The following is a 27,407-nucleotide window of genomic DNA, read 5'->3' on the forward strand; positions in this document are numbered from 1 at the left end:
CAGTGCGTGAGCTAGACTTTTCTGTTTTGACCGGACAACCCCTTTAAATGTATTTCATTGGGATTGTATGTGATATACCAACACAAAGTAGCAAGTATTTGTGAAGTGTAAAGGAAATGATAAATTGTTTTCTAATTATTTAAAAAAAATAAGTCGGAAAATTGTGACGTTCATTTGTGTTCAGACCACTGAGTCAATTCTTTGTGGGGCCAATTATCGCTGCAATTACTGCTGCAAGTCTTTGGGGTCTGTCTCTACCAGCTTTGCACATCTAGAAACTGGATTTTTTGCCCATTCTCTTTACAAACTAGCTCTAGCTTAGTGAGATTGGATGGAGGCATCTGTGAACAGCAATTTTCAAGTCTTGCCACAGATTCTCAATGGGATTTAGGTCTGTTCTGTGACTGGGCCATTCATACATTAATATGCTTTTATCAAAACCATCCAATGTAACTCTGGCTGCATATTTAGAGTTGTTGTCTTGCTGGCAGGTGAACCTAGACCCCAGTCTCATATCTTTTGCTGCTTCTAACAGGTTTTCCTCAAAGATTGCCATGTATTTTGCTCCATCCATCTTCCTATCAACACTGACCAGCTTCCCCGTGTCCCTGCTGAAGAAAAGTATCTCCACAGCATAATGCTGCCACCACGTTTGATGGTGGGGATGGTGTATGCAGGGTTGATCTGCAGTGTTAGTTTTCTGCTACACATAGCGCTTTGCATTTAGCCCAAAAAGTTCTACTTTGGCCTCATCTGACCAGATTACCTTCTTTGACTTACTAGCTGTGTCCTCTACATGGCATGTGGCAGAAAGTGCTCTTGAAGCTTTTTCAAAACACTGTATATAACGATATATTGGACTTTAATCATTGCACATGTCTAAATTCTACGTATTCACCATTTCTTTCCAAATCTTTCACTCCAAAGATTTGAGGGAAAAAAAATCATGCCAAGCTTGTGAATTCAGTTTATTTTGCAGGTACAGCAGGAAAGAGAGGCTCCATGAATGAAGACAGCGCGAGGCCCGTGCAGTAAAAGAGAACGTAAAAGAGAACGTATTTACATTGTATTTAGATATCACAATAACAAGGTCATGTCGTCTGTGGAAGATTATATACAAAGAGGAGCGAGACACTAAAGAACACCAAGATTGTCAGACAAGTGGAAGAAAAGACACAGTAATATCCTAATTAGGCAAAGAGTAGGTGAAATTGCACAAACTGGAAATTATTTAGCGAGACAGTCAGCACGTGCCAAGCATAGAGGAAGTGAAGAGCGTTCAAGCAACTTGTATCGACTTCTAAGGTAGAACCCCAGCGAGATACAGTTCTAGCATACAAGCTATACGCTTCTTTCCTACACACGGGCAAAGCAGTCGCTTATATGATGAACCTAATTAATTAATATCAGTTCAGTAACCGGCAAGGACAACGTCACTGTTATTGGAGGCATGAAGACCTGGTCCAACCCTCGCTTCCTCAAAGGGCATAACCTGACTTAGGGTAGACGGTTGTCTGCAGAATTGGTGCCCAGTTTCCTTTTAGATGATGGTGTTTTAGTGGCAACTTGAGCACAACATTTGAAGGGCTGCTCCACTGTGAGTTCTCATATGGGATCTTCTCTGTATGCCTTTCAAATGGTCTCCATTGTATGTAGAGCAATGCTGTACTTTAGAGAGAACCTGTCAGACAGGCAATTCATGCCTCCAGGTATATCATTCTCCTTAGATGGAGACTAGACTAGTCTGGCTCCGCCCCCAGCTGCCTCTTCCCAGCACCGCTGCCGGTGATTGACAGGTCTCTCCCTATGAACACACAAGAGAGCTTCCTGGCAATATACAGGTACGGGTGGGGCGGTACTGGACTGGTCCCCAGCCAGATCTCTAAAGCATATAGAGATTTAAAGAAAATGATATACGTGGTTGCGATTGGGCAGGCTGCGATTCATGCTGCCCGCGGTTTGGTCAGCATGAATCACCTGGCAGGTTCCCTTACACTTTAATTCTAGCCCCTTGGCTTTCCAAAGGGTTGATTGTGACCAGGTCTGCTTTAAAGTTGTTTTCCGGGGACATAAAAAGTTTACTGGTTGTTGTCTAATGTTTAATTAATAAAATTTGCTAATAATCTTTTATTCTGAATACTGCATTTTTTGCCAGATTTCAGACCCCCTTCTGTGATCCTCTCAGAAATTTGAAGATAGGGTCTGACTGTCTGGGTAACTTCAATAGCTTTAACACGCTGATACTGAGACACAGGAGGGGACTGGCTTAGCTAAAGAACTAAAGGTACCTTCACACTAAACGATTTACCAATGATCACGACCAGCGATACGACCTGGCCGTGATCGTTGGTAAGTCGTTGTGTGGTCGCTGGAGAGCTGTCACACAGACCGCTCTCTCCAGCGACCAACGATGCCGAAGTCCCCGGGTAACCAGGGTAAACATCGGGTTACTAAGCGCAGGGCCGCACTTTGTTAACCAGGGTAAACATCAGGTTACTTTGTAAAAGTAAAAAAAACAAACAGTACATACTCACCTTCTGCTGTCTGTCACACGTCCCCCGGCGTCTGCTTCCCGCACTGACTGTGAGTGCCGGCCGTAAAGCACAGCACAGCGGTGACGTCACCGCTGTGCTCTGATTTTACTTTACGGCCGGCACTCACAGTCAGTGCGGGAAGCAGACGGCGAGGGATGTGTGACAGACACCGGAATGTGAGTATGTACTGTTTGTTTTTTTTTACTTTTACAATGGTAACCAGGGTAAATATCGGGTTACTAAGCGCGGCCCTGCGCTTAGTAACCTGATATTTACCCTGGTTACCATTGTAAAACATCGCTGGCATCGTTGCTTTTGGTGTCAAACACAACGATACACGCCGATCTGGCGACCAAATAAAGTTCTGAACTTTCAGCAACGACCAGCAATATCACAGCAGGATCCAGATCGCTGCTGCGTGTCAAACACAACGATATCGCTATCCAGGACGCTGCAACGTCACGGATCGCTATCGTTAAGTCGCTTAGTGTGAAGGTACCTTAAGTCTGACACCCGGACTACTTAAGTGCATCATTAAAGGGGTATTCCCATTTCCAAGATCCTATCCCAACATGTAATAGGTGTAATAATAATAATATAATCAAATACCTCCAATTAGAAATGTAGTATAATTCTTCTGATTTGCTATGTCTCTTTCTCCATGTGCATGACATTGCAGTAATTTTAGGTATCCATGGTTATGGCCACTCATATAGTGGCAGTTAACTGTTAGTGGTTGTAACCATGGATACCTAAGCTACTGTAATGCTGTGCACATGTGGTAAGTGACAGTGAATCAGAAGAACTATACATTTCTAATTGGAGGTATTTGCTAATATTATTATTACACCTACTTCATATTGGGATAGGATCTTGGAGATAGGAATACCCCTTTAAATAAGAGATGGAAAGGAAGCTCTATGTCCGTATCAGATGATGAAGCTTCAGCAATCATCAAGGAAGTGAATCTGAAACCTGGCCAAAGGTACAATAAAGGGAAACTGTCAGCACAAAATGACTGTTCAAGAATAGCACAGGAGCTCGGTGCACCCCTGTGTGGCCAAACAGTTCAGTGCACATTCCCTCCCACTTGTTTTCTAACTGTCTCCACCCTTCTCTACTTCCTGTAAACGCAGAGCTGTCAATCAAGGAAGAGGGGGTGGAGATAGAGGCAGGAAAAGTAAGTGGGCAGGTACAGTGAGCTGTTTGGTTACTCCAAGGGTGCACCTCATACAGCACCTATGCGTTGTCTGAACCGTCATTTTCTGCTGACAGACTCCTTTTAAGGGCTCATGCAAATCAGTCCGAGCACAGACCACAAATGCATGGACCTGCTGTGTTTCTACAAGGCTCTCATGCTCGGGATGGGAGAGCCGCGGCCAGTCCATGCATTGTGGTCCGAGATCAGACCGATTTGCACAGACGGCTGCATAAGCCTTAAGACATAGACATCTTTTTTTTTTACATTTTCATTTGGAAAACAACCAGAAAACCTGTTAACATCACTGGACAAACCTTTAAAAAAAGGACTTGGCAAACAAACAAACAAACAAGCAGCCAATAGTCTGGTCATCAGTAGCTGAATAGTGACATTTATTATTTATCTCAAATACAGGTATAGATTTGTAAAAATTGCTAATTTCAGATGTGGAAAATGCCTGTGTTTTACAAGCCATGCATGTGTCTGTAGACCAAGGTGATGTAAACTTTCACTATAAAAACAAGTGCGTGCAGGACACTTTCGGTTTGGTCCCAAAAGCTACAAATTGAAAGATATAAAGTGTGTAAACAGAGTCATCTGGATTCTTGAGATTCCTCCTCCATACGCACCATACTCGCACCTCCTGCATCCCGGGGGTTTCCTAATACATGCATACATACATGCATATACATAGGCAACCACCTTTGGGATTATTGGGTTACCATGTAGTGTATTATTAGGTGGGATTACAATGTCTCCGTTATTATTAGTGGGAAATTATGGACTCAAAGTGAAGCTGCCATTTATAGAACAGAATAATGTAGAAGACCCCTCTAGAAAAAAAACACCATTATGAATCTTGGTTGTGTCACCGAGGCCAGAAGGCTCTTTTTTTTAATTATTATTTTGCTCTACATCAACCCCCTTACTGGGACCCCCAGTGATCAGCTGTAATCTCTAGGAAAATATGGCAGTAAGTGTTCGATTTCCCTGCAGCGCTACTAGAGGAGGACAAGAGAATTACACATTGCCCATGTAAATCAATGGTATCAACGCTCCTATCAGTTGTTTGTGACTGCGGGCTACAATGTTTTTCCTAACCTTAAAACAAGGACTCCAGACCTCGTCTTGACACTGCAGCGGGGTCCATCCTTCTTAGCGGCACGTGTTAGCGCCCTATGAACTCAACATGCCACTACTGTTAAGGATGCGTTCACAGATGGCGGTAATGTACAGTAGAAAACAACACTGCCATATATACCTTACGTTCAATGTTATTATATGGGAAAAATATGCTGGAACATTTTACATATAGATGTAAATGGTGATTGTCAGGAGAAATATGCAGAATGTTCATTTCCATGGTACATTGTCCCCTGTTGTGGGCTGGCAGGATGGTATTAATGGGGCAGCACTTTCATGGTGGGGAAAGGAAGGTTATTGAGGATGAAGTCCCCTGTGTGAAGATGTCAATTATTAGGGGCACGTGGCAACTGATAACCCACATATGAAAGGTGGCTGATTTTCTTGTGTGACCCTCTCCATGGTATTAGTTTTGCCTGGATGCAAATGGGGGGTAATTGTACCCAATTCCCACCACCGTGGGTAAGTTGGTTGAAAGCAACAAAAATACAAAATTCAATGTATTAGTAAAGAAGATTGGAAACCGCTGATCCTGACAATCAAAACCACATTTTCTCCTGCTGACCACAGAAGTACATGGCCCTGACCAGGGAAGTGCATATCGGGAACCTGATCCGGTCAGGGCCCAGTACATAGTAGATGAGGAGCCCAGCATTGGGGTCGTTCCCTAAGTTTCCAATTAAAATAATATTCTTGATTTACATGCAGTTGATTGGCTGGGAGAAGTTCAGGTTATGCTCCAACTTCCTGCTTGATAGGGGGGAGAGAGCTGCTTCATTCAGAGTCTGAACCGTAATGGTTCTTATGGTGGCTGCGGAGAGCGCCCACATAGATTGCTGATGAATTAAAGAAAATGGCTGCCACATTAGCATGGGGTTCAGATAAGTTTTCACAATCATTAGATGAGTCTTTTTTTTTTTAAATTATTTTCAAGTGGCGTTACTGTATTTATAACCCCTTATAGTTCCTGTATGTCTAAGTGCTATAACCAAAGTAATCTACAGACATCACCGTAAACATAGAAAGTAGATCATAAATGATGCATCAAACAATAGGAATAAAATGGTAAGTGCTGCCCTACAGAATTCAGATAAGCATGTAGAACAGACTTACTGATTCGTATTATTGCGCCTTTTCTCAGGTCAGACCCCCGGCAGCACCTTCAACACTTTCACATGATTAAAATAAACACATTTCACTCATAAATACTCCAAAAATAAACTTAAAAAAAAAAATCCACAAAACCAGTTATGTTGTAGATGGAGTCTGTAAAGAAGCCGTCTAAGATAGTGACAATTATAAAAATGTTTTTGTTTTTGAGCTAAGCGGATATCTGTCCCAAGAGTCAATGGACATGCTATTCTGTATGAGCACAAACAGTACAAATCCCCTATAAAATACATCTCAGGACTTAGCATGCCCATTATACTCTTGAGTCCATACTTAGCAGTAGTAGATGTAGGTCCCTCTACTGTCCCAGCCCGGAAAGCAAAGGAGCCGGTATTACTTATGTGACAGAACAGTTTCATAAATCGGGAGATCAAGACTCGGCCTTCTCTTTTTCCTTCTTTTTTCCTTTCTTTAAGAACGATGGGGTGCGGAACTTCTTTTTCTTTTTGGAAGGCGATTTAGTGGGGGAACCTTCCGGAGAGGCATTGGGCACTGTCTCGTTTTTCCCCTTCGGGGCGTCAGTGACTTTAGGAGGTGTCTCATCCTGAGGAGGTTGATCCTCCTCTTTGCCGTTTAGCACCACAGCTGGTTGAACCTTTTCTTCTGTGGCTTCAGTAGATCCGGGGACAGACTCCTTCTTCTCAGGTTCTTTACAAAAACACAAAGTGAATGATTACAAAGATTAATTCCAACTATTTCTGGGTATTTAATTATTTACAGGCAAATTGGGGGATCTTCAAACAACTACAAGAAAATCAACATGGCGGTCAATACAGCTCCCGCAAAGGTTACCATATGTTCCCAAAGTCTAGAATGGAAAATCTACCCATTTGTACAGCGATACAGGAACAGAGGATGTAGTACTCCATAGTTAGACATGCTTACCAGGAGAGCAGTGTGGGGGCCCCAAAATACATCATCCAAATTTATCAGAAAAAAATATGACCAACCAATTATTGAATATGACTAGTAGCGTCAAGTGTTCCTGTTGTTTCTGGAGAATTTTAATAAGAAGCCGTTACGTGTGAGTACATGAGGAATAACACTATTTTTTGCCATTATATGACTTGTATCTTGCATGTTTCACCATTTGTCTCTGGCCTAGTGGGTAAAAGGCTTGCTGTTATGTCTTCCATATACAGCAGCAGATACAAGCATGGGGGATTCTTGTCTCTATATAGCACATGTAACAAAGTAACATAGGGGACATTAAACAGCAGTACTGAGCTGGGTGCCTGTGAATTCAGCACCGGTGTGAGATAAATATTTACTGAAGAGTTGCAGCACTTTCTGTGCCTCTCACTTTGCACTTATACACTGCTGAGTCGGCTGTCAGTCAGTGTCGGGCATGCGGTTACAGGCACTGCTCACTATGTTCTGAACTGTGACTGAAGCCACGCCGGCCTTTATGACTGAAAGCCAGAGAATACAATTAATTTCCTCCTGGTAGCAGCACACCCTCGGCCTTAACCCGCAGAGTAACCCCACATAGAGTTTGGCACATGACACATTCCCTTCAATTTGCATAATTCTGACTGCCGTGGTCTACTACTCTGTAACTGTGGATTCACCTGAATCCATCCACTGAGCACCTACCAGGATTCTCTAGTCCCAACCATATTTTCAATTTAAATATATCATATCCTTTAATAAATTTTCTCCATAATCACATTTAATGGGGCTGCAGACAGGAGCCTGTCAGTGTTTATATCATTACGTATAATATAGGTACTTTTGGTCGCTCCTCTTTACATTCTCATGAGCTGTCAGACATTCCAGAATGTTTTTCTCTGGTTCCTTATGTAGGTGATAATCAACAATACGTCTCACATCAGTCATGGACCACAATTTTACTCCACACTGATAAGTCCACATCACCAAATTGCAGCATTCACTCTCGGGCTATCTGCTTGCTCTTCTGGGGGTTCCTGCCACATCCCTACTTTTTGAAGATGCCATCAAAATGCGCTGCAATAAAATATTTCATACCAAATTTCATAAAACTGATTTTGTTTTTAGCATTACTAAGTTAAGCACAGAACCATTGCTGCCCTCATTCGCCAATCCAGAAACCCCTCGTCTAGATCAGCAACACTATGGCAGAATTTCCACATTGCAATTGAACAACAGAGCTCCACCAAGCTCCAATATTCCTACACAGTTAATTAGGAATTGTTTCCCTGGTTTCTACCATACTTAGAAAGGCCCATGAGTTGTAAAGCATGGTCATGATTAGGCCGGAGAATGTGTTTCCACTACTGCCAGGTGCTTTACACTATTCCAGCTGCTGCTTCGCATTGAGCTTGGTGATCTCACAGTTCTTGGAGGATGATTGGTTAAGAGAGCCAAATCCATGAATCTGATGATGAACTGAGATCCTGCTACTTCCAGCTGCATTCTGGAACTTGGCATTAAAGATACGCGGGTCCCGGGATGCTTTTGATTTTTATTGTTTGACTTTCTGCTCATGTTCCTCTAAAGCAGCAGATGGCTGATTGTATGCTGGCACACTCCCTGTAGAAGAGGGCACTTGCACCTTATAGCCCCTTTGAAGTCCAGAACTCATTCATACCACAGACCATTCACCATTTTTTCATAATTCTTCCCATGACATGTTAGCAGTTTTAACAATGGATGTACACTTTAAGGTGGTTGTCCGGTCTTAACCTACAAGTCTGCAGTCACTCTATGTGACTGCAGACTTGAGAATCCTCACGTTGTGCATGCTGCACTCTGTAATGATTCTCCGGGAACGGGCAGTCATGCAACTGCAAGCATGCGATATGCATACCCCCTGCAGCAAGCCGTTTAGATGGGTGCAGCCTCGCTCAATGCAAATGTATTGGGTGAGGCCAGAAACAGTCTAGTCAGAAAGTGGCCGGGAGTGTGCAAATCACATACTTGCGGTCACATGACTGCCCGCTCCCGGCGGTAGCACCAGAGACTCCTCACAGAGCATGCAATGGGAAGATTAACAAGTCTGCAGTCACATATGGTGACTGCAGACTTGTAGCTTAAGACCGGAAAAGCCTAAGTTACATCACGGCTCATAGCCAGCTGAGATCTTAATGCACCACGGAACAGGTCACTGTCCCTAGTACATCGCAACCATGTAACAGTATATAGTGTATACCTTACATCTCCCACAGTGCAACGGAGTGGAAATATAACCCAGAAAAGTTTCCAAATGTAAAACTATGAGGAGCCCAGTACAATTTTGAATGCAGATCAGGATATGCACAGACATAATGTAACTTACTTTTAGCCCTGGAAAAATTAAGCAAAATACATGTAAAATTGTAACTGTAAAGTGATGTTAAGATTCACTGCTGCTACACACAAAAAAACCACCACAATTTCAAGCTCTATTTTCAAAGCAAGCAGCTAGAAATATGCACACCATGACTCCCGGTTAATACGTTATTTCTGCACTGGTTAGTTCAAAAGGAATGCATTAGTCGTTTTGTGCCTGTGGCATTAGACATCACATCATAACAACATGCATTTCAGGAGGGTCCTGTCAGAAGAAAATGTAATGCAAATACTGTTCTTCACTTACAAGTGAAAAAGATTTGAGTATAGGCAGGGGGTGATGTGCTGTTAGAAAGGGGCTGATATACCAAAAAAGAATTTGGGTACCATGCAATAAAAATATTTCCAGTGTGGTAATTAGAGTATTGGATCTGATTCATGAACTAAAAAGATAGATAGCTAGATAGATAGATAGATAGATAGATAGATAGATAGATAGATAGATAGATAGATAGATAGATAGATAGATATATGATTGATAGATAGATAGCTCTATAGATAGACAGATAGATACTGTAGATAATAGATGTGGAGATAGATAGACAGGTGACCCTTTAACGAGCTTTACCACATAGCTTAGAATAAATCCAAACCTAGCACTCTATTTGCAGATGTATGTGTCTGTGGTGTTTGCCCCCCATCAGTGCAAAGCAGGAGGTCTAATATGGCTGGATGAGAGGCCTCTGATAGGGGCCTACGGGTAATGTCTCCATTATGTAGAATGCCAAACCAGCATAAGGAAAATTATAGGTCATGTAATGCTCCCCTGAGAATTTAAATATATATATATTGACTTTTAAAAGAGGAAGAAGACTTGAATCCTAACCCCACCTATTGTAAGTAGCAACCCTAAGGGTACCGTCTCACAGTGGCACTTTGGTCGCTACGACAGTACGATCCGTGACGTTCCAGCGATATACATACGATCTCGCTGTGTCTGACACGCTACTGCGATCAGGGACCCTGCTGAGAATCGTACGTCGTAGCAGATCGTTTGAAACTTTATTTCGTCGCTGGATCACCCGCTGTCATCGCTGGATCGTCGTGTGTGACACCGATCCAGCGATGTGTTCGCTTGTAACCAGGGTAAATATCGGGTTACTAAGCGCAGGGCCGCGCTTAGTAACCCGATGTTTACCCTGGTTACCATTGTAAATGTAAAAAAACAAAAACACTACATACTCACATTCCGGTGACTGTCACGTCCCTCGCCGTCAGCTTCCCGCACTGACTGTGAGCGCCGGCCGTAAAAATAAAAGCAGAGCACAGCGGTGACGTCACCGCTGTGCTGTGCTTTACGGCCGGCACTGACACAGTCAGTGCGGGAAGCTGACGGCGAGGGACGTGACAGTCACCGGAATGTGAGTGTGTAGTGTTTTTGTTTTTTTACATTTACAATGCTACCCAGGGTAAACATCGGGTTACTAAGCGCGGCCCTGCACTTAGTAACCCGATGTTTACCCTGGTTACCCGGGGACTTCGGCATAGTTGGTCGCTGGAGAGCTGTCTGTGTGACATCTCTCCAGTGACCACACAACGACTTACCAACGATCACGGCCAGGTCGTATCGCTGGTCGTGATCGTTGGTAAATCGTTTAGTGTAACGGTACCCTAAATATCAACCTCCTTCAGAGGCCACTCATCCAGCTAAATCAGGCCTCTTACTTTGCAATGATGAGGGGCCAACATTTCGAAACACATGTTGGGAAATAGTGTGTTTAGTTTGGCTTTTATCCTAACTCAGTGGTAAGGCTCATTAAAGGGTTGATATTGACTTTTAGCATTGCTACTTCCAAGAAATTACATTAGAGTTCTAGTTATCGTCCTCTCTTAAAAGGCTATGTGCATATTTAATTTCCCAGAGGAGATTATACTTTTTCAATGAACATCTACATCTTCAGACTGATAGACGTGCTCATGAGCGAATGAACACTTCCATTAGTATGAGTGAGGAGAGAAGGGCCAATTGGTACAGGAGCCCTGGTGAGTGTTAAGCCCAGTGGTCACTTAATGGGCAATATTCAGAAATACATGTTAGGCCGGGTCACACTAGCGTAGAATACGGACGACTGCTATGCGAGAAAACAACGCATAGCACTCAGACCAGTGTTAATCTATGGGCCAGCTCATATAGCCATTTTTTTCTCTGGTATATTCAGCGTACGAGTGAAATCGCAGCATACTGCGATTGTATGCGTATATCGTCCGAGACTCGCCAATGGAAGCCTGTGGGTGCGCGAAAACCTCGGACGCCACACGGACCATCGGTGTAGCTTGCAAGAAATACGCAACCATTTTCCTCATTTCAGCCCATTGAGCCATTAAATTCAATGGCGAAAAGCAGTGAGAAATGTAAAGCCATATGCATATCATATGGATGTCATACGGATACATAGGTGTGAGAAAATCGTATCATCGCATTGCAAACGCATAACACACGAATGACTGTATGGAGAACATTTGTGTGACTCTCATCAGGGAGACTCGGACCGATTTTCCATATGTTTAGTGTGACCCCAGCCTTATATATGAAAATGTACAACTTCCTAATATAACCATTCCTACAGTTCTGTGCTGTGCAGTGACACACACAAGGCTCTATGTCTATAGAAAAAACAGCCGCACACTCAAGACTTGCAGGTTTTTACGTGAAAGTTGTATTTTTTATTTTTAGTACAGGCATCACCAAATGCTTATTAGTGTTCAGAGAAAATGACGGATACTTTAAGTTACGGTTAACGTTTCGACCAAGGCTGGTCTTTGTCAAAACCACACTTCTAATGGAGGGTAGAAAAGGTGCAGAGGCAGTCCGGAGTGGGCGGAGTCTGCAAGGGTCCTGTAGCACTGAGTCCGTCACCAGTACACGGACTCAGTCAATATTGCCTTGCGCAGGCGTGTACTACGGAGGACAGAGAATGAGCTTCAATCCAATATTGCGGCCAGCATGCGGCCAGCGGGTAAGGAAAGGGTGAATCAAACACCCGAAAACCCCGCCCATATGACCCAAAACTGGTCCCGCCAAATTCAGGTGACGGGTTCCCTTTAATCTGGGGTCTGAGTAATTTTGCAGTCCGGCCTGGGGTCTAAGTAAAGAGTTTTTGTCTGGTGTCAAGATAAAAATCTGTAAAAAAAAATCTGGCAAAATCAGGGTATCATGTTTAGTAAAATCAGAGTATGTAAAAAAAAAAAGCGAGAATAAAGAGTTCAGCAAAACCAGGAGAAGGAATCTGGCAAAGTATCTTACCAAACAAGTAGCTGGCAGAATCAATGTGTCATATTTAGTAAGGTGCCATGTTGAACAAAATAAGGATGTGATTTCTCACGGTCATGTCCCATGACTTAGAAATCATGCAGACAGTATTGTATTGTCATTATACTGTTGCTGTCTGGTATTGCTGTGCAATAGGGTTTGCCCCTCTTTAGAAGTTTGTCCTTCCTCTCTCCCTCTAGCTCTGCTGTAGCTCTGATGTCAGTAACTTTCCATTCTTCTTCCTCATTCTGTATGTCAGCAATCATAGAAGCTCATGCTTTGCATTTCTGGTTCAGAAAAGTATTTTTTACCTACTGTATTTGTGCATAATTACAAGAATTCAGCTAGAAACTGAACCTTCTTCTGGAATCTTCATGTGTGCCTCTACAGTTGAGTTAAGCTATCTGATGAAGTCACTTCATGTGAGTAACGTTGCATAGAGACAGCATAAAAATAGCACCCCACACACACAGCCTAGTAATGGAGTCAGAATATTCACAAACAGGAAAGTGACATAAACTAGAAATTGTAGTAAAATCAGAGCAAGTAATCAGATAAAACCAGGGTGTGTTATATGATAAATTCATTGGAGATTCATTGGAGGACAATGAGAAGAAATATCTTCACTGGCTCCCCATTGCCCAGAGACTCCAGTACAAAACACTAACCATGATGTGCAAAGCCATCCACAACCTGTCTCCTCCAAACATCTGTGACCTCATCTCCCGGGACTTACCTACACGCAACCTTCGATCCTCACAAGATCTCCTTCTCTACTCCCCTCTTATCTCCTCTTCCCACAATCGTATACAAGATTTCCAGTCCACCACCTGACAGCACCATTGGAGGATGTCCTTCTTATCCTCAGTGGGATAGGAACCACAAGCGTTTAAAAGGACCCTCCCCACTCCACCCACCAGTGTTATTCCTGTCCCACTGCGGATAGGAACGGCAAGCGTGTCCTCCGACGGTGCTGTGCAGATGGTGGGGATCGGGGGGCCCAGCCTTTCCCTTCCCCGCTGCAAGATATCTGCGGCTGATACCTGCTATGGGGGGTCCCTCAGCCTCCCCGGTGTAGCGCTGCTCCTGGGGTCGGGTCCGCTTCCTCCTCATGGGGGCTCTCGGTCCGGGTGCCTGTCTGCCGGGGGGTGAGGCGGCGGCCGCTTCCAGCAGCGGCCGGCTCCAGCATGCGGCCGCAGCTTCTCCAGCGACCACTTCCAAGCGGCCGCGTCACTTCCGGTCGCGACGGCCGCGTCACTTCCGGTCACGGCCAGCGTGGAGGATGGCGCCGACAGCAGTGCCGGCCTCGGTGAGGGGCACAGCGCGGTCACCGCAGCGGCAGTAAGGAGGGCAGGATCAACCAGGTAAAACCTATATAAACTCACTAGGGGGGTCTGTATGCCGCCGGCCATCCTGACAAAGGAGTACTCGGCTATACATTCAGGTTGTTATCTTCACTATGGAGGAGACTGCCAGACCTGAGGGGACTGACCAGCTTCAGGGGCACGTGAGTGGGCTATGTAAAAGCCATACCACAAAAGCTCACCCCTCCCCCTGCTTCCCTACCTACGTACCCCACATGTATCTCTATTTATCCTAGGCAGAGCCTCCCATTTGCACAGCCGAAAGGAAAAAATCTGGGAAAAATAAATGCCCATTATGTGCCACTAAGTTTCCGGAAAATTGGCGGAAACCATTGTGCAAGTCGTGCACATCCAAAATTGTGGGTGATGAGCAGACGACGCTACTATCCAGTATGAGGACCATGATTTGGCAGGAGGTTCAGGCTTCTATCTCAAGCTTGAATCTTCCCCAGGCAACTCAGTCAGAACCGCAGACTTCACGGAAGAGGCCAAGGGAGTCTAGCCCCTCTTCCGAGGGTGAGGTTTCGGAGGATTCTGACCAGGAAGAAAGAGACGGATCTTTGGGCAGAGGGAAGAGATATCTCTTCTCTGCAGCAGACACAGATGAGCTTCTTTATGCTGTGCGTAACACCATGCAGCTACAGGACACGCCAGAGGAGACCTCGATCCAGGACGAGATGTTTGGCAGATTACATGCCCAAGTGACAAAAGTCTTCCCCGTCAACAGCCACATTCGTTCCATGATCCTGGAAGAGTGGCAGGAAGCGGAGAAGAAACTGGTGGTTCCCAGGGATTTTAGGCTTCGTCTGCCCTACAATCCAGAGGACATTAAAGTGTGGGATGAAGTTCCCAAGATCGATGTCCCACTAGCAAAAGTGGCGAAGAAGACCTCAATCCCATTTGAGGACTCTTCCGCTTTAAAAGATCCTATGGATCGTAAAGCGGACGGTTTGCTAAGGAGAACTTGGGAGTCCTCCGCAGCAATAATACGGGCCAATATAGCGGCAACATCCGTAGCCCGGTCAATGCATTTATGGATTGACGATTTAGAGGATCATCTCAAAGCCAAAACTTCCAGAGAGGTTATTCTTAAATCCCTGCCGTTGCTCAAACTTGCAACAGGCTTTATGGCGGACGCTTCTGCCGAATCTGTATGTTTCGCGGCTAGAAGCGAGTCTTTGTCTAACGCGGCCAGAAGAGCCATATGGCTAAAAACCTGGTCGGGGGATCTCCAGTCAAAAAATAAATTGTGTGGAATCCCATTCTCAGGGAATAAAGTATTTGGGCCTATTCTAGATGATATCTTAGAAAAAGCCTCAGATAAAAAGAAGGGATTCCCTGAGGAGAATACCAAGAAGTACCAGCCCTTTCGTAGGTCCCGACCTAGTCAGAGGACAGACTACAGGGGGAAAGGGAAGACTGGGAGGTGGTCTTATCCCAAGGGTGGAAAGGGTAGAGACTCCATCTTCCCAAGTGCAGGTACACCAAAGTCAAATAAATGACATCAAGGTGGGAGGTCGGTTACAAAAATTTCTAGGGGGTTGGCAGAAGGTGTCCCAGAATCCTTGGATTCTACAGGTGATTGCGCAGGGATACAAATTAGAGTTCTCCAGCAGTCCCCCAGAAAGATTTGTAGTAACCCGACCCTGCCCGCTCTCCGACTCCTCCATGTGGACAAACATCCAGGAGCTGTTGGATTTAGAGGCGATTGTGCCAGTTCCCATCTCAGAAAGAGGCAAAGGCCATTATTCCCATTTGTTTTCAATAAAGAAACCATCCGGGGACTCCCGGATGATTATAAATTTAAAACCACTAAACAAATGGGTCCGGTACAAAAGATTCCGGATGGAATCTATAAAGTCCACGACGCCTCTGATAGACAAGGACATGTGTTATGGACCTGGTGGTTAGGTGCACCAGGAATGACCTGATAGTTAAACACGGAATCAGGACGAGCTCTGGGGAAATGGGAACTCTGCTGACCGCAAACCCCACTCCTGCCAACACAACTAGAAACAGCCGTGGAGCGTGCCTGACTCTGCCTAGACGCCTATTCACAGCCTAAGAGCTAACTACCCCTAAAGAAAGGAAACAAAGCCTTACTTGCCTCAGAGAAATTTCCCCAAAGGTAAAAGCAGCCCCCCCACAAGTATTGACTGTGAGATAAGAGGAAATCACAAACACAGGATGAAATAGGTTTTAGCAAAGAGAGGCCAGTCTAACTAAACAGATTGAGGATAGAAAAGGGATCTTTGCGGTCAACACAAAAAGCTACAAAAACCACGCAGAGTGTGCAAAAAATACCCCCGCACCGACTCACGATGCGGTGGTGCCACTCTGCACCCCCAGAGCTTCCAGCTAGCCAGGTAGTTTCATGATAGCAAGCTGGACTAGAACTTAGCAAGAAAAACCATATGTAACAAATGAACAACAGGAACTTAGCTTGTGCTGGAGTAGACAGGTCCTCAGAAAGATCCAGGAGAGATCTGAACCAGTACTAGAACATTGACAGCTGGCATGGAGTAACGATCTGAGTGGAGTTAAATAGAGAATCAGCCTAGCCCCAAACGAGGGCAGCTGGAGAAGGAATCTCAGAACCAGCAGCTCCACTCACAGCCACCAGAGGGAGTCCACGGACAGAACTCACCGAAGTACCATTCATGACCACAGGAGGGAGTTCGAGAACGGAATTCACAACAGTACCCCCCCCTTGAGGAGGGGTCACCGAACCCTCACCAGAGCCCCCAGGCTGATCAGACGAGCCAAATGAAAGGCACAAACTAAATCGGCAGCATGGACATCAGAGGCAACAACCCAGGAATTATCCTCCTGACCATAGCCCTTCCATTTGACCAAGTACTGAAGTTTTCGTCTCGAAATACGAGAATCCAAAATCTTCTCCACCACATACTCCAACTCCCCCTCGACCAACACCGGAGAAGGAGGATCAACGGAGGGAACCATAGGCGCCACATATCTCTGCAGCAACGACCTATGGAACACATTATGGATGGCAAAAGAAGCAGGAAGGGCCAAACGAAATGATACAGGATTAAGAATTTCAGAAATCTTATAAGGACCAATGAAACGAGGCTTAAACTTAGGAGAAGAAACGTTCATAGGAACATAACGAGATGATAACCAAACCAAATCCCCAACACGAAGTCGGGGACCAACACGGCGACGGCGGTTAGCGAAACGTTGAGCCTTCTCTTGGGACAAGGTCAAATTGTCCACCACATGAGTCCAAATTTGTTGCAACCTGTCCACCACAGAATCCACACCAGGACAGTCCGAAGGCTCAACCTGCCCTGAAGAAAAACGAGGATGAAAACCAAAATTACAAAAAAAAAGGCGAAACCAAAGTAGCCGAACTGGCCCGATTATTAAGGGCGAACTCAGCTAATGGCAAGAAGGTCACCCAATCATCCTGATCCGCAGAAACAAAGCATCTCAGATAAGTTTCCAAAGTCTGATTGGTTCGTTCGGTTTGGCCATTTGTCTGAGGATGGAAAGCCGAAGAAAAAGACAAATCAATGCCCATCTTAGCACAAAAGGACCGCCAAAACCTTGAAACAAACTGGGAACCTCTGTCAGACACGATGTTCTCCTGAATGCCATGCAAACGAACCACATGTTGGAAAAATAATGGAACCAAATCAGAGGAAGAAGGCAATTTAGGCAAGGGTACCAAATGGACCATTTTAGAGAAGCGATCGCAAACCACCCAGATGACCGACATCCTTTGAGAAACAGGAAGATCTGAAATAAAATCCATGGAAACATGCGTCCAAGGCCTTTTCGGGACCGGAAGGGCAAAAGTAACCCACTGGCACGAGAACAGCAGGGCTTAGCCCGAGCACAAGTCCCACAAGACTGCACAAAAGAACGCACATCCCGCGACAAGGAAGGCCACCAAAAGGACCTAGCCACCAAATCTCTGGTACCAAAAATCCCAGGATGACCAGCCAACACCGAACAATGAACCTCAGAGATAACTCTATTAGTCCATCTATCAGGGACAAACAGTTTCTCCGCTGGACAACGGTCAGGTCTATCAGCCTGGAACTCCTGCAGCACCCGCCGCAAATCAGGGGAGATGGCAGACAGAACTACCCCCTCTCTGAGAATACCAGCCGGCTCAGGAACCCCAGGAGAATCAGGCACAAAACTCCTTGAAAGGGCATCAGCCTTCACATTCTTAGAACCCGGAAGGTACGAAACCACAAAATTGAAACGGGAGAAAAACAGCGACCATCGAGCCTGTCTAGGATTCAACCGCTTGGCAGACTCGAGATAAGTCAGATTCTTGTGATCTGTCAAGACCACCACGCGATGCTTGGCTCCTTCAAGCCAATGTCGCCACTCCTCGAATGCCCACTTCATAGCCAACAACTCCCGATTGCCAACATCATAATTACGCTCAGCAGGCGAAAACTTTCTCGAAAAGAAAGCGCATGGCTTCATTACAGAGCAATCAGAACTTCTCTGAGACAAAACAGCCCCTGCTCCAATTTCAGAAGCATCAACCTCGACCTGAAAAGGGAGCGAAACATCTGGCTGACACAACACAGGAGCCGAAGAGAAACGACGTTTCAACTCCTGAAAAGCCTCAACGGCCGCAGAGGACCAATTCAGCACATCAGCATCCTTCTTGGTCAAATCAGTCAATGGTTTAACAACACTAGAAAAATTAGCGATGAAGCGACGGTAAAAATTGGCAAAGCCCAGAAATTTCTGAAGGCTCTTCACAGATGTAGGCCGAGTCCAATCATAAATAGCTTGGACTTTAACAGGATCCATCTCGATAGTAGAAGGGGAAAAAATGAAGCCCAAAAAGGAAACCTTCTGAACTCCAAAGAGACACTTAGATCCCTTTACAAACAAGGAATTAGCACGAAGAACCTGGAACACCATTCTGACCTGCTTCACATGGGACTCCCAATCATCCGAAAAGACCAAAATATCATCTAAATATACGATCATGAATCTATCCAGATACTTTCGGAAGATGTCATGCATAAAGGACTGAAACACAGAGGGAGCATTAGAAAGGCCGAATGGCATCACCAGGTACTCAAAATGGCCCTCGGGCGTATTAAATGCTGTTTTCCATTCATCGCCCTGTTTAATACGCACGAGATTATACGCCCCTCGAAGGTCTATCTTGGTTAACCAACTAGCCCCCTTAATCCGAGCAAATAAATCAGACAGTAGAGGCAAAGGGTACTGAAATTTGACCGTGATTTTATTAAGAAGGCGGTAATCCATACAAGGTCTCAGAGAACCATCCTTCTTGGCCACAAAAAAGAACCCTGCTCCCAATGGTGACGACGACGGGCGAATATGCCCTTTCTCCAAGGACTCCTTTATATAACTCCGCATAGCGGCGTGTTCTGGCACAGATAAATTGAAAAGTCGGCCCTTAGGAAACTTACTACCAGGAATCAAATTAATAGCACAATCGCAATCCCTATGAGGAGGTAGGGTACTAGACTTGGGCTCATCAAATACATCCCGGGAATCCGACAAGAACTCAGGGACTTCAGAAGGAGTGGAGGAAGAAATTGACAATAATGAAACATCCCCATGTACCCCTTGACACCCCCAACTGGACACCGACATTGAATTCCAATCCAATACTGGATTATGGACCTGCAGCCATGGCAAACCCAACACGACCACATCATGCAGATTATGCAACACCAAAAAGCGAATATCCTCCTGATGCGCAGGAGCCATGCACATAGTCAACTGGGTCCAGTACTGAGGCTTATTCTTGGCCAAAGGCGTAGCATCAATTCCCCTCAAAGGAATGGGATGCTGCAAGGGCTCCAAGAAAAAACCACAGCGCCTGGCAAACTCCAAGTCCATCAAATTCAGGGCAGCGCCTGAATCCACAAATGCCATAACAGAATAGGATGACAAAGAGCAAATCAGAGTAACGGACAGAAGAAATTTAGGCTGTACAGTACCAATGGTGACGGACCTAGCGAACCGCTTAGTGCGCTTAGGACAATCAGAGATAGCATGAGTGGAGTCACCACAGTAAAAACACAGCCCCTTCTGACGTCTATGTTCTTGCCGTTCAGCTCTGGTCAAAGTCCTATCACATTGCATAGGCTCAGGCCTCTGCTCAGAGGATAACGCCAAATGGTGCACAGTTTTGCGCTCACGTAAGCGCCGATCGATCTGTATGGCCAAGGACATTGATTCATTCAGACCAGCAGGCGTGGGGAACCCCACCATAACATCCTTAAGGGCTTCAGAAAGACCCTTTCTGAAAATTGCTGCCAGGGCACACTCATTCCACTGAGTAAGCACAGACCACTTTCTGAACTTCTGGCAATATACCTCCGCTTCATCCTGACCCTGACACAAAGCCAGCAAGATTTTCTCTGCCTGATCCACAGAATTCGGTTCATCATAAAGCAAACACAGCGCCAGAAAAAACGCATCTACATTACGCAATGCAGGATCTCCTGGCGCCAGGGCGAATGCCCAGTCTTGAGGGTCGCCACACAACAAAGAAATAATGATTCTTACTTGCTGAATAGGGTCACCAGAAGAGCGGGGTTTCAGAGCAAGAAACAGTTTACAATTCTTTTTGAAATTCTGAAATTTAGATCTATCCCCAGAAAACAAATCAGGAATTGGAATTCTAGGCTCCAACATAGGATTCTGAACTACATAATCTTGAATGTTTTGTACCCTTGCAGCGAGTTGATCTACACTAGAGGACAAACCTTGAATGTCCATATCCACACCTAAGTTCTGAACCACCCAGAGTTTAAGGGGAAAAGAAAGGCAAAACATACTGCAGAGAAAAAAAAAATGGTCTCAGAACTTCTCTTTTCCCTCTATTGAGATGCATTAACACTTTGTGGGCCAGCTGTACTGTTATGGACCTGGTGGTTAGGTGCACCAGGAATGACCTGATAGTTAAACACGGAATCAGGACGAGCTCAGGGGAAATGGGAACTCTGCTGACCGCAAACCCTACTCCTGCCAACACAACTAGAAACAGCCGTGGAGCGTGCCTGACTCTGCCTAGACACCTCTTCACAGTCTAAGAGCTAACTACCCCTAAAGAAAGGAAACAAAGCCTTACTTGCCTCAGAGAAATTTCCCCAAAGGTAAGAGCAGCCCCCCCACAAGTACTGACTGTGAGATAAGAGGAAATCACAAACACAGGATGAAATAGGTTTTAGCAAAGAGAGGCCAGTCTAACTAAACAGATTGAGGATAGAAAAGGGATCTTTGCGGTCAACACAAAAAGCTACAAAAACCACACAGAGTGTGCAAAAAATACCCCCGCACCGACTCACGATGCGGTGGTGCCACTCTGCACCCCCAGAGCTTCCAGCTAGCCAGGTAGTTTCATGATAGCAAGCTGGACTAGAACTTAGCAAGAAAAACCATATGTAACAAATGAACAACAGGAACTTAGCTTGTGCTGGAGTAGACAGGTCCTCAGAAAGATCCAGGAGAGATCTGAACCAGTACTAGAACATTGACAGCTGGCATGGAGTAACGATCTGAGTGGAGTTAAATAGAGAATCAGCCTAGCCCCAAACGAGGGCAGCTGGAGAAGGAATCTCAGAACCAGCAGCTCCACTCACAGCCACCAGAGGGAGTCCACGGACAGAACTCACCGAAGTACCATTCATGACCACAGGAGGGAGTTCGAGAACGGAATTCACAACAGACATGGTAATGTGTACCCTAGACCTAAGCAACGCATATTATCATGTCCCGATACACATCTCCTACCAAAGATTCCTGAGATTTGCCATAATGAACAAGGGGATAGTACATCACTTCCAGTTCAGATGTCTCCCCTTCGGGCTTGCTTCAGCGCCCAGGATTTTTACCAAGCTGATGTCGGAAGTTGTGGCCTATCTAAGAAACCAGAATGTGACCATAGTCCCATATCTGGACGGCTTCCTGATAATGGCGAAATCACAGAAACTCCTCAAAATAGACTGCACTTTCACTCTTTCCATCCTACAGGAGCTGGGGTGGATTGTGAACTGGAAGAAGTCCTGCCTGGTCCCAAATTCCAGAATAAAATTTTTGGGGGTGATGTTAGATTCCAATCTAAGAACATCTTTTTTACCAGAAGACAGGCAAGAGGCCTTGATCAGGCACATTCATCAGTTCAGGAAAAGTACCCCCTCCATAAGAGAGGCAATGAGGATACTCGGCTTCATGACAGCATGCATACCCTGTGTGAAATGGAGCCAATTCCACTCGCGGGAGTTGCAAAGAGAAGTCCTAGGATCCTGGAACAGGAAACAGAGTTCCCTGGACAGGAAGATGGTTGTGTCTCCGTCTGTAAAGAGATCCCTAACCTGGTGGACCACACCGGGAAACCTGAGAGAGGGAGTTCCATGGATACTCGATCCCTGTGTTACGGTTACCACAGACGCCAGTCAGTACGGATGGGGCGGTCATATAGGAAGAACATACTACCAGGGAGAATGGACTCCTCAGATTGCAGCAAGATCGTCAAACTTCAGGGAGCTGTATGCGATCTGGAAAGTGTTGTGCCAGGCCCAGTCATTGGTCCGAGACAGACACGTGAGAATACTGTCCGACAATGTCACAGCACTAGCATTTCTGAGACACCAGGGAGGTCCGAGACATCCACCACTGCAACACTTAGCAGACCAGATTTTCAGGTGGGCAGAAAGATCTGTCAAATCCATCTCAGCAGTTCACCTGGAAGGCGCCAAGAATCAGATAGCAGATTTCTTGAGCCAAAAGTCGGTACATCCCGGAGAATGGGAACTGAACCCGGAAGTATTCAGCAGTCTATGCCAGAAATGGGGAACACCTCAGGTGGACCTCTTTGCCACCAGATCGAACACAAAGATCAGAGCATTTTTTTCTCTGAATCCTCTAGATGGAGCCACAGGAGTAGATGCCTTGTCTCAGTATTGGGGAGAAGGTCTCCTGTACGCATTTCCGCCTCTTCCTCTGATACCGAAGACACTCAGGAAGATACGAGACGAAAGAGCAACCGTAATCCTGGTGGTTCCTTTTTGGCCGAAAAGAAGCTGGTTTTCTCTACTATCCAAGATGTCAACAGAGGAACCAGTCTTACTACCGAACAGGCAGGACCTTCTACTTCAAGGTCCAGTGTTCCACAAGAATCCAGACTCTCTTCACCTATCTGCTTGGATCCTGAACGGCAAACCCTAAGATCCAGAGGCCTGTCAGAAGATGTCATTACCACACTCCAGGCAAGCAGAAAGCCGGTGACTTCGGCGATTTACAACAAGATCTGGAAGCGGTATTGTTCCTTTCTGGGAGGAGGTCCTGTGGATACTTCGAAACCAGATATCCCCAGAATCCTCGATTTCCTGCAACTCGGATTTGACAAGGGCCTTCGGCCTAGTACTTTAAAAGTACAGATTGCAGCACTTAGTGTCTTTTTTGATACATCACTAGCCTCCCATCCCTGGATAGCGAGATTTTCCTGGGCCACGCAGAGAATGAGGCCACTTGTGAGGAAATCAACTCCTCCTTGGGACCTAAACCTGGTCCTTAACACTTTGTGTAAAACCCCTTACTTACTGTCGGAAGATATGGACATAGCCAATCTCTCCTTTAAGACTGCCTTCCTAATTGCCATCACTTCGGCTAAAAGGCTGGGGGAGATGCAGGCTCTTTCTATCCAGAACCCATATCTTCAGATCTTTGACGACAGAATAGTCTTCAAACCTAACCCAGCTTTCCTCCCCAAAGTAGTATCCTCTACCAATATAAATCAGGAGATAATCCTTCCTTCTTTCTGCCAACACCCTAAAAACGCAAAAGAGGGGGTCTACCATAACCTTGACGTTAGGGAGACTGTTCTAAAATACCTGGGGGCGACAGAAAGCTGGAGACAGGACACTAACTTATTTATACAATATGGTGGTCCAAATAGGGGTTGCAAAGCAGCAAAATCAACCATTGCTAGGTGGATTAAAAACATGATTAGCCTAGCATATACAAACCAAGGGAAAGATCCCCCAGACACTCTTAGGGCCCACTCAACACGAGCCATTTCTACATCATGGGCAGAGAAAGGGGGGTGCCTCAGCTGAGCAAATCTGTAGGGCGGCGACTTGGACTAGTCTTTCTACCTTTGCTAGACACTATAAATTAGATGTCGTATCTGACCAATTAGCCTTTGGTAGAAAAGTATTACATGCAGTAGTCCCACCCTAGTTAAACATCCTTTGGTATTCTCCAATGGTGCTGTCAGGTGGTGGACTGGAAAATGATAATTAGTTCTTACCGGTAATTGTATTTCCAGGAATCCACCTGACAGCACTACTAGTTCCCTCCCACTGCAAGCTTATACTACTGACTAATGTGATGTAACATTGGTGTGTAATTGTAAATAAACTCTCTTTTTGCATCCATCCAGATGTGGTACTTAGAAAATCACTGGTGGGTGGAGTGGGGAGGGTCCTTTTAAACACTTGTGGTTCCTGTCCCACTGAGGATAAGGAGGACGTCCTCCAATGGTGCTGTCAGGTGGATTCCTGGAAATACAATTACCGGTAAGAACTAATTACCGTTTTCTCTCGCGTATCACCCCTACTCTGGAACCCTCTACCACAACACATCAGACTCTCGCCTACTGTGGAAACCTTCAAAAAGAACCTGAAGACCCACCTCTTCCGACAAGCCTACAACCTGCAGTAACCACCGATCGACCAAACCGCTGCATGACCAGCTCTACCCTCACCTACTGTATTCTCACCCATCCCTTGTAGATTGTGAGCCTTCGCGGGCAGGGTCCTCTCTCCTCCTGTACCAGTTATGACTTGTATTGTTTAAGATTATTGTACTTGTTTTTATTATGTATACCCCTCCTCACATGTAAAGCGCCATGGAAAAAATGGTGCTATAATAATAAATAATTATCATCTAGTGAAAAAAAATAGATGACTTCAATTTTACTACATGACTCCTATCAAATAAAAAAAATAGAAATGTCTGAACATTTTTTCTGGATCAAAGACATTTGTCAAATACATGGTGTCATACACAACATAATGCAGTTGTATATCACATATAATGGTGTGGTAGATTTTAAGTGGGTTTTTGCAAACTCTGGGCATGGAATCTTGTAGACTTGGGCTATCAAAAAATGCTGAGATTAGGGAAGTCTCTGGTATTATAATAGATAAATTGATAGAGAGGAAGATGGACAGATAGATAGGTAGATAGATAATTAGATGTATAACCAAAAAAATCAAGTGAGTGCTGTCGCCTTTTTGATTTTATTAAAGATGTAGATTTGGTATAATGCTATTTGTCTTGCATGGTGACCAAATATTCGGTATAAAATAGGTAAATAGGAAACGTTAAGGAGCAGTAGCAGAAGGGGTTAACAAAAATAAGAAGCCAGTACCTCTATACTTACTACAGAGACAGGTATTCAGAGTCTGAGGTGACTCCTGCCATGAGACAGCACATGGAAAGAGAAGGGAAACATTGTGGGGGAACACACACAAAGACACAATGACAACGTATGATCACAATGAATAGAGATAAAGCTGAGGGAGGACGGGGACAGGAGAAAGGTAAAGATTGATTTCTAGGGAGTGATACTAATAGTCTCCTTAAGACCCTGTGTGAGTCCACAGAGCAGGGAGAAGCCCCACACCGGGATGGAAGGAGAAGCCACAGGTCACCTGGCGAACATGACTTATTGACATTCTCATCCATTTCACTAATTTAGGGATGGATTTTTGTTAGATTTTCTAATAATCTCTCCAATCTGATTCATCACTTCTGATCACCAGTGCAGATGCCCACATTGTTGATTATATCTGCCCGACTATGAGGTTGTACCCATACGTACAATCTACAAGATAACATTGACCGCAAGATCGTACCTTCAGAGGACTTGGAAGGAGACACGATTAGAGGTGTTGCCTTGGTTGGACTCCTTGCAGGAGAAGTAGGTGGTGTCACCAGGGACGGCTGAGTGTCCTCATCCACAGCTTCTTTGTCTGTATACACACAATGCATTCACGTAGTAATGGAGGTCACAATGGAAATACTTAGTAAATTACTAGAGTGATACTTGTCTAAAAACAACTAGTGTGTGGTAATGAAATGCGCGTGTTACACCTCATAAAGGGCTCATCACATCTGCTAAATCTGTGGGAATATGACAAAAAAACTAACCTAAATTCCCACCTATTTAAGCTGCCAATGCCGTGGTGCCTGCAGTCTCCATTTGCTTATGTGAAGCTGTCTATGCAGGTGACCACAGCTGCCAATAACTGGCATCACTGGTAACAGCTAAGTGCTTGGGCCACTAGTCTTCCTCTGCCTATGGCCAAGGTCAGATGAGAGTGTGAAAAATTGTCCCAGTTTCATCCAGAAAACTCGGACAATTTTCATCTGTTTCCCTTTTTTACATCCTTTTCATACATCTACATTCGAAAACATACATGATCAAATACAGCTTCCTTGGTTAATAATGGGAAAGTATCTGTAAAAATAGGATGCCACATGGATGTTCTGTGTGGGTTCCGATTCTCTTTTGTGCACCCATAGACTTGAATGGGCGACTGTCATCGGTTACTCAAAAGAGAACAGTGTTGCATGCCGTGATTTTTTTTCACTCAGGTGCTCAGTTTGTGTGAAAAAATGTTGTCTGCACAGCCCTATTGAGGTACATTGGTTAGTGCACTATCCATATTATTTTCTGTTCTAAACTAGCACTAAAAGTAAGTGGAGACCCATAGGTGGAGTGCTGGCAGCTTAAAGGGTGAGTAATTGGTATTTTATTATAGTCTCCGCTGTTGAATAAAATTTATATTGAACACCCCATTTAAGGCCCAACCAGCTCTACTACAGTATCTGCATACACGTAGTATCATTAAAGGGGTTGTCGGGCTTTAGTGAACAAGTCTGCAGTCACTCTAAGTGCACCGCATGCCGTGAGTATCCTCTGGTGCTGGGAGCATGCGAACACAAGTGTGCGATATGCAAACTTCTGGCCACATTCTGACTAGATGTGTGCAGCCTCGCTCAATGCATTATGGAAGGCCGCACACGTCTAGTCCGCATGTGACCACATGTATTCAAATCACATACTACGCACATCACATACTATGCATTCTGTATTGTGGGCTAAGAGAAAAGCCTCATTCAGACATCTGTTTTTCAGGTGCGTATTTTATCCCTGTTTTTCACAGACAGAACACATACTCATTATAGTCTATGGGGCTGCTCACATATACGTGTTTTTTTTGTTGTTGACCAAGACATGTCTGTTTTTGATCTGTGTCACCCATTCACATAATGGCTTTGTTTTTTACTGTTTAACTGGTAAGAGAAACTTGGAAATATTTTATTTAAATGTCAGAAAAATGCATGCCACATGTACAAAATGCACACATGGAGCAAACATG

The 27,407-nt window shown here is 44.9% G+C and overlaps 1 protein-coding gene and 1 long non-coding RNA gene across 6 annotated transcripts in view; one reads left to right on the forward strand and one right to left on the reverse strand.

The window, feature by feature from the left end:
* The first annotated feature begins 943 nt into the window (after window positions 1-943).
* Window positions 944-4,641, forward strand: LOC143775224 (uncharacterized). The gene is made up of 3 exons (XR_013215600.1): window positions 944-2,284; window positions 3,040-3,197; window positions 3,251-4,641. It is a non-coding gene; the product is annotated as an uncharacterized LOC143775224 (long non-coding RNA).
* A 12-nt stretch (window positions 4,642-4,653) lies between these two features.
* Window positions 4,654-27,407, reverse strand: part of ADD2 (adducin 2) — a 157,538-nt gene continuing 134,784 nt past the window's right edge. For 3 of the 5 annotated variants that reach the window (XM_077263098.1, XM_077263096.1, XM_077263097.1), the window contains 2 exons: window positions 25,878-25,994; window positions 4,654-6,696 (listed from right to left, as the gene is read on the reverse strand). In XM_077263098.1, coding sequence (XP_077119213.1) covers window positions 6,419-6,696; window positions 25,878-25,994 — 395 coding nt within the window. In that variant the 3' untranslated portion in view covers window positions 4,654-6,418. Of the gene's footprint in view, window positions 6,697-25,370; window positions 25,437-25,877; window positions 25,995-27,407 lie in introns of those variants that run through there. The other 2 variants (XM_077263099.1, XM_077263100.1) reach the window with 1 other exon arrangement.

Source organism: Ranitomeya variabilis, chromosome 5, assembly GCF_051348905.1.
Source record: "Ranitomeya variabilis isolate aRanVar5 chromosome 5, aRanVar5.hap1, whole genome shotgun sequence".
NCBI lineage: Eukaryota > Metazoa > Chordata > Amphibia > Anura > Dendrobatidae > Ranitomeya > Ranitomeya variabilis.